Here is a 13,757-nt window from a genome sequence, read left to right on the forward strand (position 1 = left end):
CTGACCAAATGTCTACTGTATGTCAGGCGCAATTAGAAGGCATTTCCCATCACTATTTCAACTTTATTTTTTAAAAGATATTTTCCTTTTTATTTGGCTGCACTGGGTCTCAGTTGAGGCGTGTGAACTCTTAGCTGTGGCATGTGGGATCTAGTTCCCTGACCAGGGATCGAACCTGGCCCCCCTGCATCGATAGTACAGAGTCTCAGCCACTGGACCACCAGGCTAGTCCCACTATTTCAACTTTCATTAGAGCCACCCATGGGGTTGGGTGTGCAGGCCAGTTTTCAGATGAAGAAGCTGAGAGGTGCAGAAATGGGGTTTGAACCTAGTTCTGTGCGACCACCACTACCCTGACGTTCTACATGGCCCTGCCCTCCAGAATTTCTGGTGGGAATACCGCCTCCACAAAATCCCTTGTTTCTTCACACCATTAGAAACCCTCAAGGGTAGGGGAAGAAGAACATAAACAGACAAGGTGACTTTTATATTTTTGTCTACTGGGCCCTCCCCTCCCCCCATCAAATGTAGTGCTTTCTTTACAGAGACATTTTTCCTGTTAGCAAGTCCTTTTTCTGTCATGAAGAAAACAGCCCCATGAGCGACTCAGTACATTGGCAGCCTGGTTTCTGAAGCTGAACTGTGTGCTGCCAAAACAGTCTAACGACGAACGTAGACGTCCTTGGTAGAAACATGAGGTTTGAGGACCATGTTATTCGGGGATTATTCTGTCAGGCATACACATCATCTCATTTTGTCTTCCAACAGCCCTGTGAGGTGTGTGTTTGTTTGTTTGTTTTTTAATTTTCTTTCTCTTCTATGGATTTGATTCAATTAGAACCAAATAGTCGTGTTTTTCAATAATTGTGTGCAGGCTCAGCTGTGTCCAGCTCTACATGCACTATGATCTGCCAGGCTCTCCTGGCCATGGAATTTTCCAGGCGAGAATACTGGAGTTTCCATTTCCTCCTCCAGGGCTTGTGCAGTTTTAACACCATTTGATGGGTAAAGAAACTGAGGCTTAGAGAAGTTAAATATCTTGCCTAAGGCAACACAGCTGGTAAGAGGCAGGGCCAAGATGAAAACCAGGGCCCTGGACCAAGAGTTTGTCCTCTTAGCCAACATCTTGCAGGCTCCTTTTAGAAGAGGTGCACGTGAGGGTCCCCTACTTGGTGAAACGTGCCGTAGTCTTTTCGCTGAAGATGGTGGATATTATAAAGCATTTAAGAAGATTGTGGACATTCATTAGTTGTGGTATAGGTGAAAGGGCAAAGAAGGGCTAAACTAGGTTTCTCCAGTGTCTTTCTCAAAGTATCTCCCATGAGTATCAGAAACCACCAACCAACCAAAAAAAATACCAGGGTGGTGGTTCAAAAAATCAAATTAGAAACCAGTGGATACCCTAATCCCTCTCCTGGAGATGGTCTTGTGTGTATCATACACTTTAGGTTCTAAGAAGTGCTGAAATAAAGGATTCCACTTAACTTTAACCTAGAGTCCTGAGGACCAATGTACATCCACTCCCTTTAAAGCATTTAACCTGTTGAAACCTGCAGAACACAGCTTAGGGAACGCCAGCTCCCTTGTCCCTTCTGTGTCTATGAACATGGACCTGGAGGACTTGTTATATGCTACCCTGAAGGCAGGATCAATGGGAACATCTAGATGAATCCATGTTTGAGCCTTCTGATAGCAACTGGGCTTTTGCATGGGGAGTATCACCATTTGCCAGCCTTTGAGAAGCTGAGTTTCATAAAGTTGCTCTGTGAGCCAACACACTTTAAACAAGTGGGTTCATGAACCCAAGGTTAAATTATATCGTGAGAACTGTTGGACAACAACAAAATCATCCATCTATTGTTTCTTTTTTCTGATTGTTAGTATTTGATATTTTCACTTATATGCTTATGTGGGTTAGTTGTTCAGTCGTGTCCAACTCTTTGTGACCCCAGGGACTGTAGCCCGCCAGGCTCCTCTGTCCATGGAATTTCCCAGGCAAGGATACTGGAGTGGGTTGCATTTCCTTCTTCAGGGGATCTTCCCAACCCAGGGATCGAACCCAGGTCTCCTGCATTGCAGGCAGATGTTTTACCATCTGAGCTACTAGGGAAGCCTAGTAGTTTATATGCTTATAAACAGAAGCATATAAGAGGGTATCAGAGGATGAGATGGCTGGATGGCATCACTGATGCAATGGACATGAATGTGGGCAAACTTGATGGAGATGGTGAGTGACAGAGGTTTGGCATGCTGTAGTCCACGGGGTCGCAAAGAGTTGGACAGGACTGGGTGACTGAACAACAAACAGAAGTACACCATTTTTGTGGTAAGCAAATTCATGAAATTCCTATGAGCAATTCCTCTCGGGATGAGTGTCAGATATGGAGTGGGCTACGAACAGACCTATGATAGTGTCAGTTTTCTGACATGCAGGGAAAAACACACTAGGCAAAGTGAAACAAAATCTCGTCTTTTCCTGAATTTCAATGACTAGTTTCATTTTTATTTTTTTCATAGTTACCTCAAAAAATGGAATCATAGCCCTTTAGACCTGGAAAGGGCTTTGGGAATCCTCTGGCCCAAACTCCTTCATAGAAGAGGTAGGCGAAACTTGAAAGGTTAGGTTAAGGGCCCAAGCAGTTTGTCTGTGGAGGAGCTGGCCAGAGCTCAGCTCCAGCTCTGTCCAGTGTTCTTTCTCTTAAACTCTTCTCTTCTGAGATGTTCCAGTGTCATTTTAAGGACTTACTTTTTCGATCATTCACTGTAAGCACAGAACTTGTCTCAGGTGCTTTTCTCTTTTGAGTTGTAGAGGAACATACTCTTGGCTCTCCTGCCCCCTTGATAGTCCTTACCTTGCCCTTTTTCCTACCCTCTGCCTGGAACTTGCTCTCCCCCTCGCCTTCAAACACTGTTATCTATCGAAATATGTGTGCAAGGCCCAACCTGGCTGGGATTTGAAACAAGGTGACTCTTGGCTGAATGGATTTTTTTCTACAGTGCCCAAGGATTTGGAAGGCTGAACAACTAACAATAAGTAAACTGCCATCCTTTACCCTTTCAGCAGGTCTGTGTTCCATGAATACAGGAAGAATTAAGAGTAAGGAAGCAAGAAAGGCAGAAACATCATCTGATATACTTGCCTACCCCCTGGAAAAGTTCAAGGCTCTTGCTCATTTTATGAATTTTCCCCAAGCCACTCGTTGTCATACATCTTCAGACATCTGATCAAGGAAGCATCAGAGGAAAATAAAAAGTTGGGTATCTGCGTAGAAGTCAGCGTCCTGGCTCAGATGTCGGTGGAGAATGTGATTTTTTCTCTGGTGCTAGGCGATCAGAATGGGAGCCTTCTGTGTAGGAAGCCGCCTAGCTGAAAGAGCTATTGCATCCTGGTCTATTTCCCATTCCTCGGTAGAGAGGGGCAGGCCTGTTTTCCCCATTCTAGCACTTATTCTTAGAGCCCCCTAAGTACCCAGGAGAGCCTTGTTTTTAATCAAAGGTTGAAATGGAACCTCCCCCAGGGCGCACCGATAGAGTCCCTTTGGGGCAGCGCCCCCCCACCTCCCGCCTTCCGAAGGGCAACACTGTGGTGGGGGTGGGGGCTCAGCCTTGATCCCAGAGCAGCACTTGACCCTAAAGACGCCCTGCCAACCAGGTACGTGGAGGTGAACCTCTGTCCGCTTTCCACGGCGCAAACGTGGATTTGGGGAGCGGGACGGTGAGTTTGGAGCGTGGCGGGGCGTGGGAGCTAGCCAACACGGGGGGGACACAGCCAACTCACTAACTGGGAGTCTCCGGGGAAGTTCGGGCGGGGTTCGTCGGCTCACGGCTTTCTTCCTCTAAAATCCATCCTGGGCAGAGCAACCTCACTTCTCACCCAAACTCGTGGAGATCAGGGATTAGGCGGGCGCAGGGTTCGGCGAGGCGGATCCGGGAAGCGCCCGGCCCAGGCAGCGAGGCCCCTCCACCGTTGGTCCGCGACCCAGGGCGCCGGCCCAACCTCTCGGCTGGGGCTGGTCCCGCGGGGCGGGGGCCGATTTTACGAAGACGGCTGCGGGGTCTCCGGGACTCCGGCCCAGCCGGGCCAGACCTCCCCTCGCGTCGCGGTGCGTCCGTCGGCGCCGCCCGTCAGCCCGCCCTCAGCCGCCCGGCGAGGCGGCGGCCTCCTTCGCCTGCGCGGGGTCCCCTGGTTAACCCCTGCCCGGCAGGCCGGCCGCTGATTGGAGGAGGCGGGGCGCCGGGGCAGCGGGGACCCCCCCACCTTCCTCGTCCCCTCCCCCTCCTCCCCCACTGTCGGCACTTCCCCCACCCCCCCAGGACCCCCCCTGCCTCCCAACCGTGCAAATCTCGCGAGGAAACACGCGGTTTCACTAGTGTGTTTACACCGATCACTACTAATCCGGACCGAACCGATCCGGATTAAGGGGCCGGAGGCGGGTCCTGGGCTCCAGCGGTTCCGACCCCCCCGCCTTCCGCGCCGCACCCGAGTGGCCCCTAGCCGAGCGGGCCCCCACCTCCCGGCCGGGCCTGGGCCCTTCTGCGCCTCCCTTGGCCTTTGTCCGGCGCCAGGAGACCGGTCCCGCGCCCCCCGCGGCCGCCCGGGCCCGGGCCCGCGTCAGGCGCCTGGCTCTGTACGCGAGCCCGGGGATCTGCGGCCTCCGAGGCCCCCCTCCCCCGCCCGCCCTCTCGTGGAGCCCAGCGCCGGCGGCGGCTGCCCGGGCGGGGGGTTGCGGCGCTCAGGAGAGGCCCCGGCTCCGCCCCGGGCCTGCCCAGGGGGACAGCAGAGCGGTCCGCAGCCGGGTCGGGTCGGGGCCCCTCCCGGGAGGAGCGTGGAGCGGCGGCGGCGGCGGCGGCGGCAGCGGCAGCGGCGGCGGCAGGTGAGAGGCTGAGCCCCGGGCGGGGGAGGGCGCCGGGCCTGAGGTATTAACCGTCCGGGCGACCCTCTCGGCTGAGGAGGCTGCGGCCCGGGCCCACCCGGGGGCCGGCGCCGGGCCGCAGCTCCCCGGCGCTGAAGCGGGAGGGGCTTCCCGAGGGCTGCGGGTCGCCGAGGGGCCGGGTCGAAGATGGGAGAGGCCCAGGCGGCCCCGGCCTGGGAGTGGGGCTTGCGGCCGGCGGGGAGATGGGGGCACCCGGGCAGCTGGAGGCCCCGGCAGCCTCCCGGGCGCCCCCGAGAGCTGGCCCGCCCTCCCTCCGTGACAGGTGGGCCTGGAGTTGGGGAAAGTTTGGAGCCGGCGGGAGACGAGGGGCGCCGGGACCAGGCCCCATCGGTCCTGCTTTCCGGCTGTGGGCTACAGGGAGGATCCCAGTCCAAGGCCCCGCTGGAATGAGACTGAGTGGATCTTTCCTTAACATGAGTTGACATTAAATGGAATAACCGCTGGGGCGTCATTTTCCGGGCCAGGCCTGGGGATGGAGGTTTAGGAAACGTGCCGAGAGACCCTGGGGCTTGAAGAGAGGCTGCAACTTCTGCCATTCCGGCCTCGATTAGGGCAGGGCGAGACTCGAGGAAGGCCACTTAGGGAAACACTGTCTCAGTCTCTCTTTTTTTCTTTTTCTCTTTTCTTTTCTGAGATACCTTTCTGCCCTTCTGAGAATTTCCTAATTCCCTCTCTAACCTGCACTTGTCTGTGTGGGTGAAACTTTAATTTGCCACCCTTTCATTCCTCTTTGCCCCAGGCTCTCAATCCAGGAAGGGAAATGAAACTGGAGGCTTTGTAGGGGTTGTTACTGAAAATTGTGGAGTTGTTAGATTGCAGAGGGGCATGTTTAATTCATGTTTTCAGTGAACTTTTAAATCATGCCAATCATTCCAGTAGCTATTTAGTAATATGTTCAAAGGGGTTGTAGGTAATGGTATATGTACCTTTTCTACTTTTAATATTTGGGCGGTTTCCAATGCGTTCTGCAAGAGATGATTTCTTGCAAACGATGGAGGTGTTTGCTGAGAGTAGCCTGTGCATTAATTGGTCGTGGAAGGAGTTTAAAAATGGTGTCCTCTTGCCCCTCCCTGCTTGGAAGGAGTGCTAAAAGCAGATGTCTAGAGCAACCTACTGCTCCAGGGAGTGGCAGAGAAAGATTTTGTAAAGGGGTGGTTATGGAGCCATACTAATTTCCTGAGTGGATGCAGGTTGATGGTTTTACCATGGGTTCTCTATTAAAATGAAATAATTAATTCCTTTTTTCATGCTCCTCAGAGAAAGGAGGCATAATATAATAGTGTTATTTTAAGTTATTAGTAGCTTCTGATTCATGCTGTATTATTTTGAAGTTATTATTAATGATTCATATTTTTAGTTTAAGAACTAGTTCCTGTGTGTTTGGGAAGGAAATATCCTTAAGTACTTACCTAAATTCAAAGGTTGATAGAAGAAATTTTCTTTTTTTGTAAGCTAGGCTTTGCTCAGCTTTTACAGAGACTATATGAAAGTTTTGAGGGGTTTTTTTGCTGTTAAAGTCAAATCAGAACTAGTTAAGAATAAGTGACCCTCAGAAGAAGACTTTTGAGCCACTTTGTAACTTTAAGTGTATTACTATTTGATATAGTGCCTTGTGGTTTATTACTTGTATGCTATATTTATTTGAGGTTTACCTGTATGTGAATATTCTGCAAAATAGTTACTATGCATTTTGTTGTATCCAAGAACTGGTTCTTCATGTTTTAGCTTTTAGGGTCTCACAACCTACTTTTTCTTTTTCAGTAGAAATGATGGAAGAATTGCATAGCTTGGACCCCCGACGGCAGGAATTATTAGAGGCCAGGTTTACTGGAGTTGGTGTTAGTAAGGTGAGTAAAATGATGATAATGAACACTGCTCATAGCCAACTTGAAACACATTTAAAAACAAAGAGCAAACTGGATGGATCATACAGATGCATCGAAGGGGAGAAGATCTGGCTCTCAGTTCCAGTGAACTTTTAAATCCTATCAGTTGTTCCACTCAGATATTTAACAGTACTCTTGAAGGTACTCTGTATGGAAATATTAACTTCTTTTTACCCTCTAATGTGGGAGAGATTTCCCGTGGGTCTATTGCAAGGATACTAACAGGATGTGTCTCGATTCTATGCCACATTTTGTCAAAACTCCTCAGTCACTCAGACAAAAACTGCTAATGAATAAGTATTGGCATAGCTTCTTTACGCTGGGCTTTTTGTATGGTTACGTGTAGAGTTTTGAAAAACATGCCCCTGCTCGGTCACCTCCCCAGATCTGCAGTTCAGCAGATGCCTCATGATTGTACCCCAGACTCCTTTTCCTTTCCTCCTGTTTTCCCTTCTTGTCACTGCTTTTGTTCCAGGAGCATGAGATCAGGCCCCGTCCACGGGCAGTGTTACGGCTTCCTGTGCATCTTTACGAAACTGCTGCCTCACCCCGCTGCTCTGATAGGAGGGCTTGAGAACAAAGTATAAAACCTATTTATGATTTTAGTACAATATGTAAGATATATTTGTGATGTTTTATTTAAAATCTTCACCAATCCAAGATGTTGTTTACTTGGACCTGAGACTAGAGAATTTTTGATCTTTGACTCCTTCCTGTACTTTCCAAGAAATATTATTTCTCATGGCACCTTGGATCTTAGTCTCATGCTTAGTTTCATGTTCTTAAAGGAAAAGGTGTTTGTCAGAGTTCAGTTAGAAAAACTGCTTTGATGAATGTCGTAATTTTGGTGGGCTGGAATAACTTGATAGTCTTTGTTCATTCAATAGATATTGAATACCTGCTGCGTACTAGGCATTGTGCAGGATGTTAGGGATGACACCTCAGTACAGTACCTCCAAGCCCTTACTGTTGAGGGGAGCGTGGTATAGAGGATAACTGGGATGGGAGCTGTGTTAGACCTGTGGTGAGCTCTAACAAGAACACAGGATTTGTTACACATTTTGTAATTCTTGGTTTCTTCGCCTCTTTAATTAAGTAACTGACTTTGGTGGCACTTTAGAGCAGCTGTGCTCCTGACTGTTGTTATATGTTAGTTACATGTCTGAATTCTACATGTCTAAATTCTCTGATCTAGGTGAAGTAGCTTCAACTGTACTTGAGTAGTATATTTGAGTGTTAAAGTGATCTCTGATTCAGTTGATTGCCTAATAATGACTTTTGCTGGTAATTCAGTAAAAGTCTTGTATCCAAATCTGTCTATTCAAATACTCACCCACTGTGTAAGAGTAAGTTTGTATTCAAATTGTATACGGCTTAAACTAATTGAGCTTTGTTAGAATGCTTTTCTTTCCTTCTGGTTTTAGGTTCCTGGTAGCTGTATCCAAGTACACTTTCCATGGGGTAGAGCATAAGTTATGGGAATGAGTAACATTGTGAATTCTGCTGCCCAGGCCCAGCTAAAATCGTGTAACTGAGGTGCAAAAAACTTAATCTGTTTAATAGGAGTTCTGCTTTAATATATAGAAAGAAGTTCATTTTTATCCAGATGTTTTTGTATCATTAATTGTATTTTGAAGTTTCCAGTCATGATAAGTATATTGATTACAATAAATCTGTTATTCTTGGACCACTAGGAGTGTTTTTACCCATAGCAAAGAAACTTGGCGGCGGGGGGCGGGGGGCAGGGGGGTGCTGGAAAGCAAGTAATTATCCTGTAGTTTTGTGTAGTTAGGAAGAGAAAAGAGAAAATCTCCATTTTGTAGGACTTCTTATGCATGCAAGCCATTGTTTCTCTCAGACTGCTTATTTGAAATAGGATCGGGGAGGGGGCCATGGTACTGGGAAAAAAGGTGCTTTTGGATAGACGCTTCCTTCAAGCCTGAAACTCCTCATTATGGGTCATCATTTCTCAGTGAGGATGTCGCTGTGTTGATGACAGCTTTCAGTTTTGCAGAGATCATGAGTGCTTTCAGCCCTTGGAAGTGGGAGAGCAGAGTGGCTTTCCTGTGACAGTGCCATCTAGTGGGGCTGGTGCAGCCGCATGGCTGTCTCTTGAGTTTCTCCTAACTATTCATAACATTTTCAGTACTGTTTGATGTCCATAGAAGGAAGAAAGTTGGTGCCACTGTGGATTCTTTCCTAGTGGACAGGATGTTTTAAGTAGCTGCAGTCTTTGAACTTCCTGGTGACTGTCCATCTTCTGTCATGTTGCCTTGAGTGTTTTGCACCTGCAAATCAGATACACAAAACTTAGGCGAAAGAAAATGGCCATGCCGCCACGTTTATTGCTTGCAGTATTTAAGTTACTCTTTGCTTATATTTAGGTTGTTTGCAAATTAAAATTTTTCTTTCACATTGCATTTACGCACATTAATTTTATATTTAATGTTTAATTTATAATAACTAGTAAAACAGAAGCATTTGTTATGTATTTTGGGATGTGCCATGTGGTTTTGTTTAAGAGACTGATGTTTTCTGTCATCAGTGAGTGGGTAATAGAGGGAAGGAACCTGACATGCACTGTGAAGCTGTAGCTGACTTTATTCCTCTACTCTAGCTGCCACTTTTTAGGACTACCTGTAACCATTCTCAGCATTTTTGAGATGATAGGTTAATTGAGTTATGAACCTGCTTCTTCATGTCTTATTGACTTGGCATGTGAACGATGCTTCTTTTTTTTTAAGATCTCTTCCTTAAAATACTAGATAATCCACTTCCAGTAATGTGAAACTGACTACCTTGTATTCGTATGTTTTCAGTGAGAACTTAGCACAGTTTATATTCCCTACTCTCTCCCCTTTTGACTACTTAAATACAGATAGTCTCATCTCTGTGATTCTGGAGACTGTAAAGTAGGTGGAATTCTGCCCTTGCATGTACTATTTATCTGTACCTAGTTGACTTTTAATGCTAATATAGTAACAAATACTTCCATAGTATTTTCTGTGTGCCAGATACTGTCCCAAGTACAAAGAAAGCAATAAGTGAATTTAGATCTTTCATAATAGGGATACTAGTCTTAATAAACATTCCTTCCCTTTTTATGAGACGTGCTAACTGATGCCTAGTGCATTGCTCCCACCAGTTGGTTAAATTGACTCACCAAGGACCACTTTATGACAACTCGCACTTGTGTTATAATTATATGGCTCAATACAAAATTGTGATAACAGTTGACATAAAATGAAAGAATTGTTGATTCTGTGAAAACTAAGTTATCTGCCTTGGAAAGACTGAATATAAAATGAAGCAATAAGGAGATAACTATAAAAATTTATTAAAAGAATTTTTTTTAACCTGGAAGAATTCTTCATTTAGATACTTGGCAAGTATCTTAAAAGTTCTTGCTTCACTTTTAAAGAAATCGAAACTGGAAATAGTAGATGAAGCATTATGGGTGTGGTTTGTGTAAGACAGTGTGAAGCTACAGTCAGTAGGTCTGTAACTAAACAGGCCTGTATCAAAATATTGGCAACAGAATAAGCGTTTCTATGCTTTAAGTTCAAAGAAAACGTTTGTATTTTTTTTTTAAGATTCCTCACTATAACTTACTTTTTTGATTAATGTCCTTGGTTTCAGTTGTATTGAATAAAAAGTGTGTTGATTGTGTTGAAAAGAAGAGCGAAATGAGAACCATGAAAACTGGGACTCCCTCTTTTGGCACAATAAGAAACTCATTTCCTATCTTTTATAAATTTGTGAGTGTGATGTGAGTCAGATGATCACATCTGACTTCTGAAAAGATCTTGAACCAGCTGATACCTTTCTCCTGTCACGTAGTAAATTGTATCAATTAGAAGGTGTCAGTTATGGATACCTAGTTATAGTAGCTATTTCACATGCCAGTGCAAGAAATTTTAAAAAATATGTTTAGTGTTTATATTTAGTACATAGTTAGATGGTCAGTAAGCATAAATGCCGAAAAATAGTCTACATTTATACCAGTTTTAAGAGTAACTATTCTTAAATTTATTATTATGTTTGCCTTTATGTTCTCTGGTTTTCATTTACAAATCTTCCTCGACTTATGTCCTGATAAACCCATTGTAAGTTGAAAATACATTTAACATACCTAACCTATCATAGTTTAGCCTAGCTTACCTTAAACATGCTCAGAACGCTTACGTTAACCTATGGTTGGGCAAACTCATCTGATACAGAGCCTGTTTTATGATAAAGTGTTGAATATCTCATGTCATTTATTGAATTTCGTTCTGAGAGTGAAAAGCAGGATGATTGGGTACGGAGTGATTGAAAGTGTATTGGTCTCTTACCCTCCTGATGGTGTGGCTGACTGGCAGCTGTGCTGCCCTCGCCACTGGGCAGCGTGAGGGAGGTTGTATCACATGTGACTAGCCCAGGAAAAGATCAACATTCAAGACTGGAAGTGTAGTTCCCACTGCATGTGAATCATTTTTGCACCATCATAAAGTTCGATCCTTGGGTCAGGAAGATTCCCTAGAGAAGGAAATGGCAACCCACTCCAGTACTCTTGCCTAGAAAATCCCATGGACGGAAGAGCCAGGTGCAGGCTACTGCCCATGGGGTCACAAAGAGTCCGACATGACTGAGCGACTTCACTTTCAAAGTTGAAAAATCGTTAAATGGAACAGTTGTAAGGCAGGGACCATCTGTACTTTAATCTACCCTCATTTCACACGTAGTCAATTATCAGCTCATTTCTCTTCTTCCTCTAGCATTTGTCTGCCCCACTGCTGCTGCCTTAATCCAGACCTTCCTCATTCATAACTGTAACGGTTAGTATCTCCCACCTCATTCATCTTTTTGTAAACTGCTACCAGTTATATTTCTAAAAATACCAGTAGTATTGTTTTACTCCCTTACTTTAAAGGCTTCACAGTGTCTACTGGATGGAGTTAAAACTCCTGACTTCTCAGCTTCCTGGGTCGCTGTCTGCTCGCCCCCTGCTGTGTGCTGCCGGCTCAAGCCATGGCTGGCCTCCTGACCTCACTGCTGTCTCCTCCACTGCTCCTTCTCATTTGTCACGTGAACTTTCAGTGTACTCTTCAAAGCATAATTCAGATATCCCTTCTGCATAGTTTTTCTGGATGGCCTCACCAATCTAGTTGTAGTATCTTATTGGCACCTGATGACCTGTCTTTATTATGACACATTTGTTCTCCCTGTTAGTCTCCTTGAGAGCATGGATGTTGCCTTTGTTTCTGACTCTTCAAATGCTCAGCACTTTGTATATACTGAATAAATCTTTGTCGAATTGGGAAAGAGTTGAGTTAAAAACAGTTGTCATCCAACTAGGCATATTTCTTGTTTTAATGTAGTTTCCAAACTCTTGGCTGAAATTGCATTTAATGTAATGACATATTTGTATTGTTTAGTCACTCAGTCGTGTCCAACTTTTTGCGACCTCATGGACTGTATGTAGCCCACAAGGCTCCTCTGTCTGTGGGATTTTCCATGGAAGAATACTGGAGTGAGTTGCCATTTCCTGCTGCAGGGTATCTTCTTGAGTCAGGGATCGAACTCGTATCTCCTGCAAGTCTCCTACACTGCAAGCAGATTCGTTACTGCTGAGCCACTGGGGAAGTATTTGGGCTTGAATTTTTCTTAGGTTTCTTTCAAAATCTCTCTTACAATTCTTCTACTTTCCACTGAAATTTTTTTCATTTGTTATTTACGATAAAGACAAAATTCTCATTCTATTTCCCCCACCTTCAGAATTTAGCCAGCTATTTGTTTTTTAACATTCCATTTTTCCTCTCTTCTAGTTTGAAAGTTATGTACTCCCTTATTAGCTACCACAGAAATTACAGTATGGATCTTTTATATCGTGGATTGATGTTAATCAATACCTGTGCCCTCCTTTTTGTCAGTATAAGGGCCTTAAACCTGTAACTTCATTATTCCTCTCCCACTTCACATGCTGCTGTTTTACATTTAATTGTATATGTGTGTGTATTTAATTAGTAGACTTTATTTTACAGAAAATTGAGCAGTTAGTACAGAGTTGTCGTATACTAATATCCCATCTCTCCAGTTTCCCCATTATTAACATGTTACATTAATGTGGTAGACTTGTTACGGTTGATCAATGAGTATTGATACCTTTATTATTAAGGAAAGTCCTCAGTTTAACATTAGGATTTACTCTTTGTGTTGTATAGTTCTGTGGGTTTTGATAAATGAAAGAGTCATGTGTTAACCATTTGTATATATATGTTTTTAAGAACACACAGATTTTTATTGAATCTGTTTTATAGTTATGTTCGTTTAGCCTGACCTACCTGTTTCCCTGTGTTGTGTTTACCACTTTCTTTGTTGTTTGTTCCTGTTCACATCTCTGACCTTCCATCTGGAATACTTTTTCTTTTGCTGAAATACATCCTTTGGGATTTCTCTAGTGTGGGTCTACCAGTTACTGTCTTCCCATTGTGTCCGCCATCCAGAAAGAGGGTTAGGGTTAGGGTTAGAATGTCTGTTTGGGGCTTTATTCTTGCATGGTGGTGCTTTGCTGGGTTCAGGGTTCTAGGTCGGCCTACTGTGTTCTTTTAGTACATTGTTTACTGTTGTCCACTGCTTTCCTTGATCTCATTTTACTTTTATTATCATTGCCATTCTGTTGCACGTAATCTATCTTTTCTTTGCCTGTTTTCGAGATTTTCTCTTTGTCTTTGATTTTCTGCACTACAATGTAGAGATGAGAGATATGTCTAGATTGGATTATTTACACCTGAATATTTTGGAGGAACCTGAGCATACACATAAAATAAGTAGATTCTAGTTTTTGGAGCAGTTTTAGGCTCACAACAAAATGGAGTGGAAGGTATGGAGACTTCCCAGATACTCCTGCCTCTGCACATTTTGAGAGGTGATGAACCTGCATTGACAACACGTTAGC

At 44.9% G+C, this 13,757-nt stretch overlaps 1 protein-coding gene and 1 long non-coding RNA gene across 5 annotated transcripts in view; one reads left to right on the forward strand and one right to left on the reverse strand.

Annotated features, from left to right (window-relative positions):
- Window positions 2,472-4,143, reverse strand: LOC108638307. Its single transcript, XR_001919760.1, has 2 exons — window positions 3,779-4,143; window positions 2,472-3,221 (listed from the first exon to the last, which is right to left on the reverse strand). It is a non-coding gene; the product is annotated as an uncharacterized LOC108638307 (long non-coding RNA).
- Window positions 4,358-13,757, forward strand: part of TLK2 (tousled like kinase 2) — a 123,103-nt gene continuing 113,703 nt past the window's right edge. Inside the window, exons 1-2 of one of the 4 annotated variants that reach the window (XM_018065313.1) lie at window positions 4,358-4,874; window positions 6,696-6,781. In XM_018065313.1, the coding sequence (XP_017920802.1) occupies window positions 6,701-6,781 (81 nt within the window). In that variant the 5' untranslated portion in view covers window positions 4,358-4,874; window positions 6,696-6,700. Of the gene's footprint in view, window positions 4,875-5,010; window positions 5,197-6,695; window positions 6,782-13,757 lie in introns of those variants that run through there. The other 3 variants (XM_018065314.1, XM_018065311.1, XM_018065312.1) reach the window with 3 other exon arrangements.

The sequence above is a fragment of the Capra hircus genome, chromosome 19 (assembly GCF_001704415.2).
Source record: "Capra hircus breed San Clemente chromosome 19, ASM170441v1, whole genome shotgun sequence".
NCBI classification, from domain to species: Eukaryota; Metazoa; Chordata; class Mammalia; order Artiodactyla; family Bovidae; genus Capra; species Capra hircus.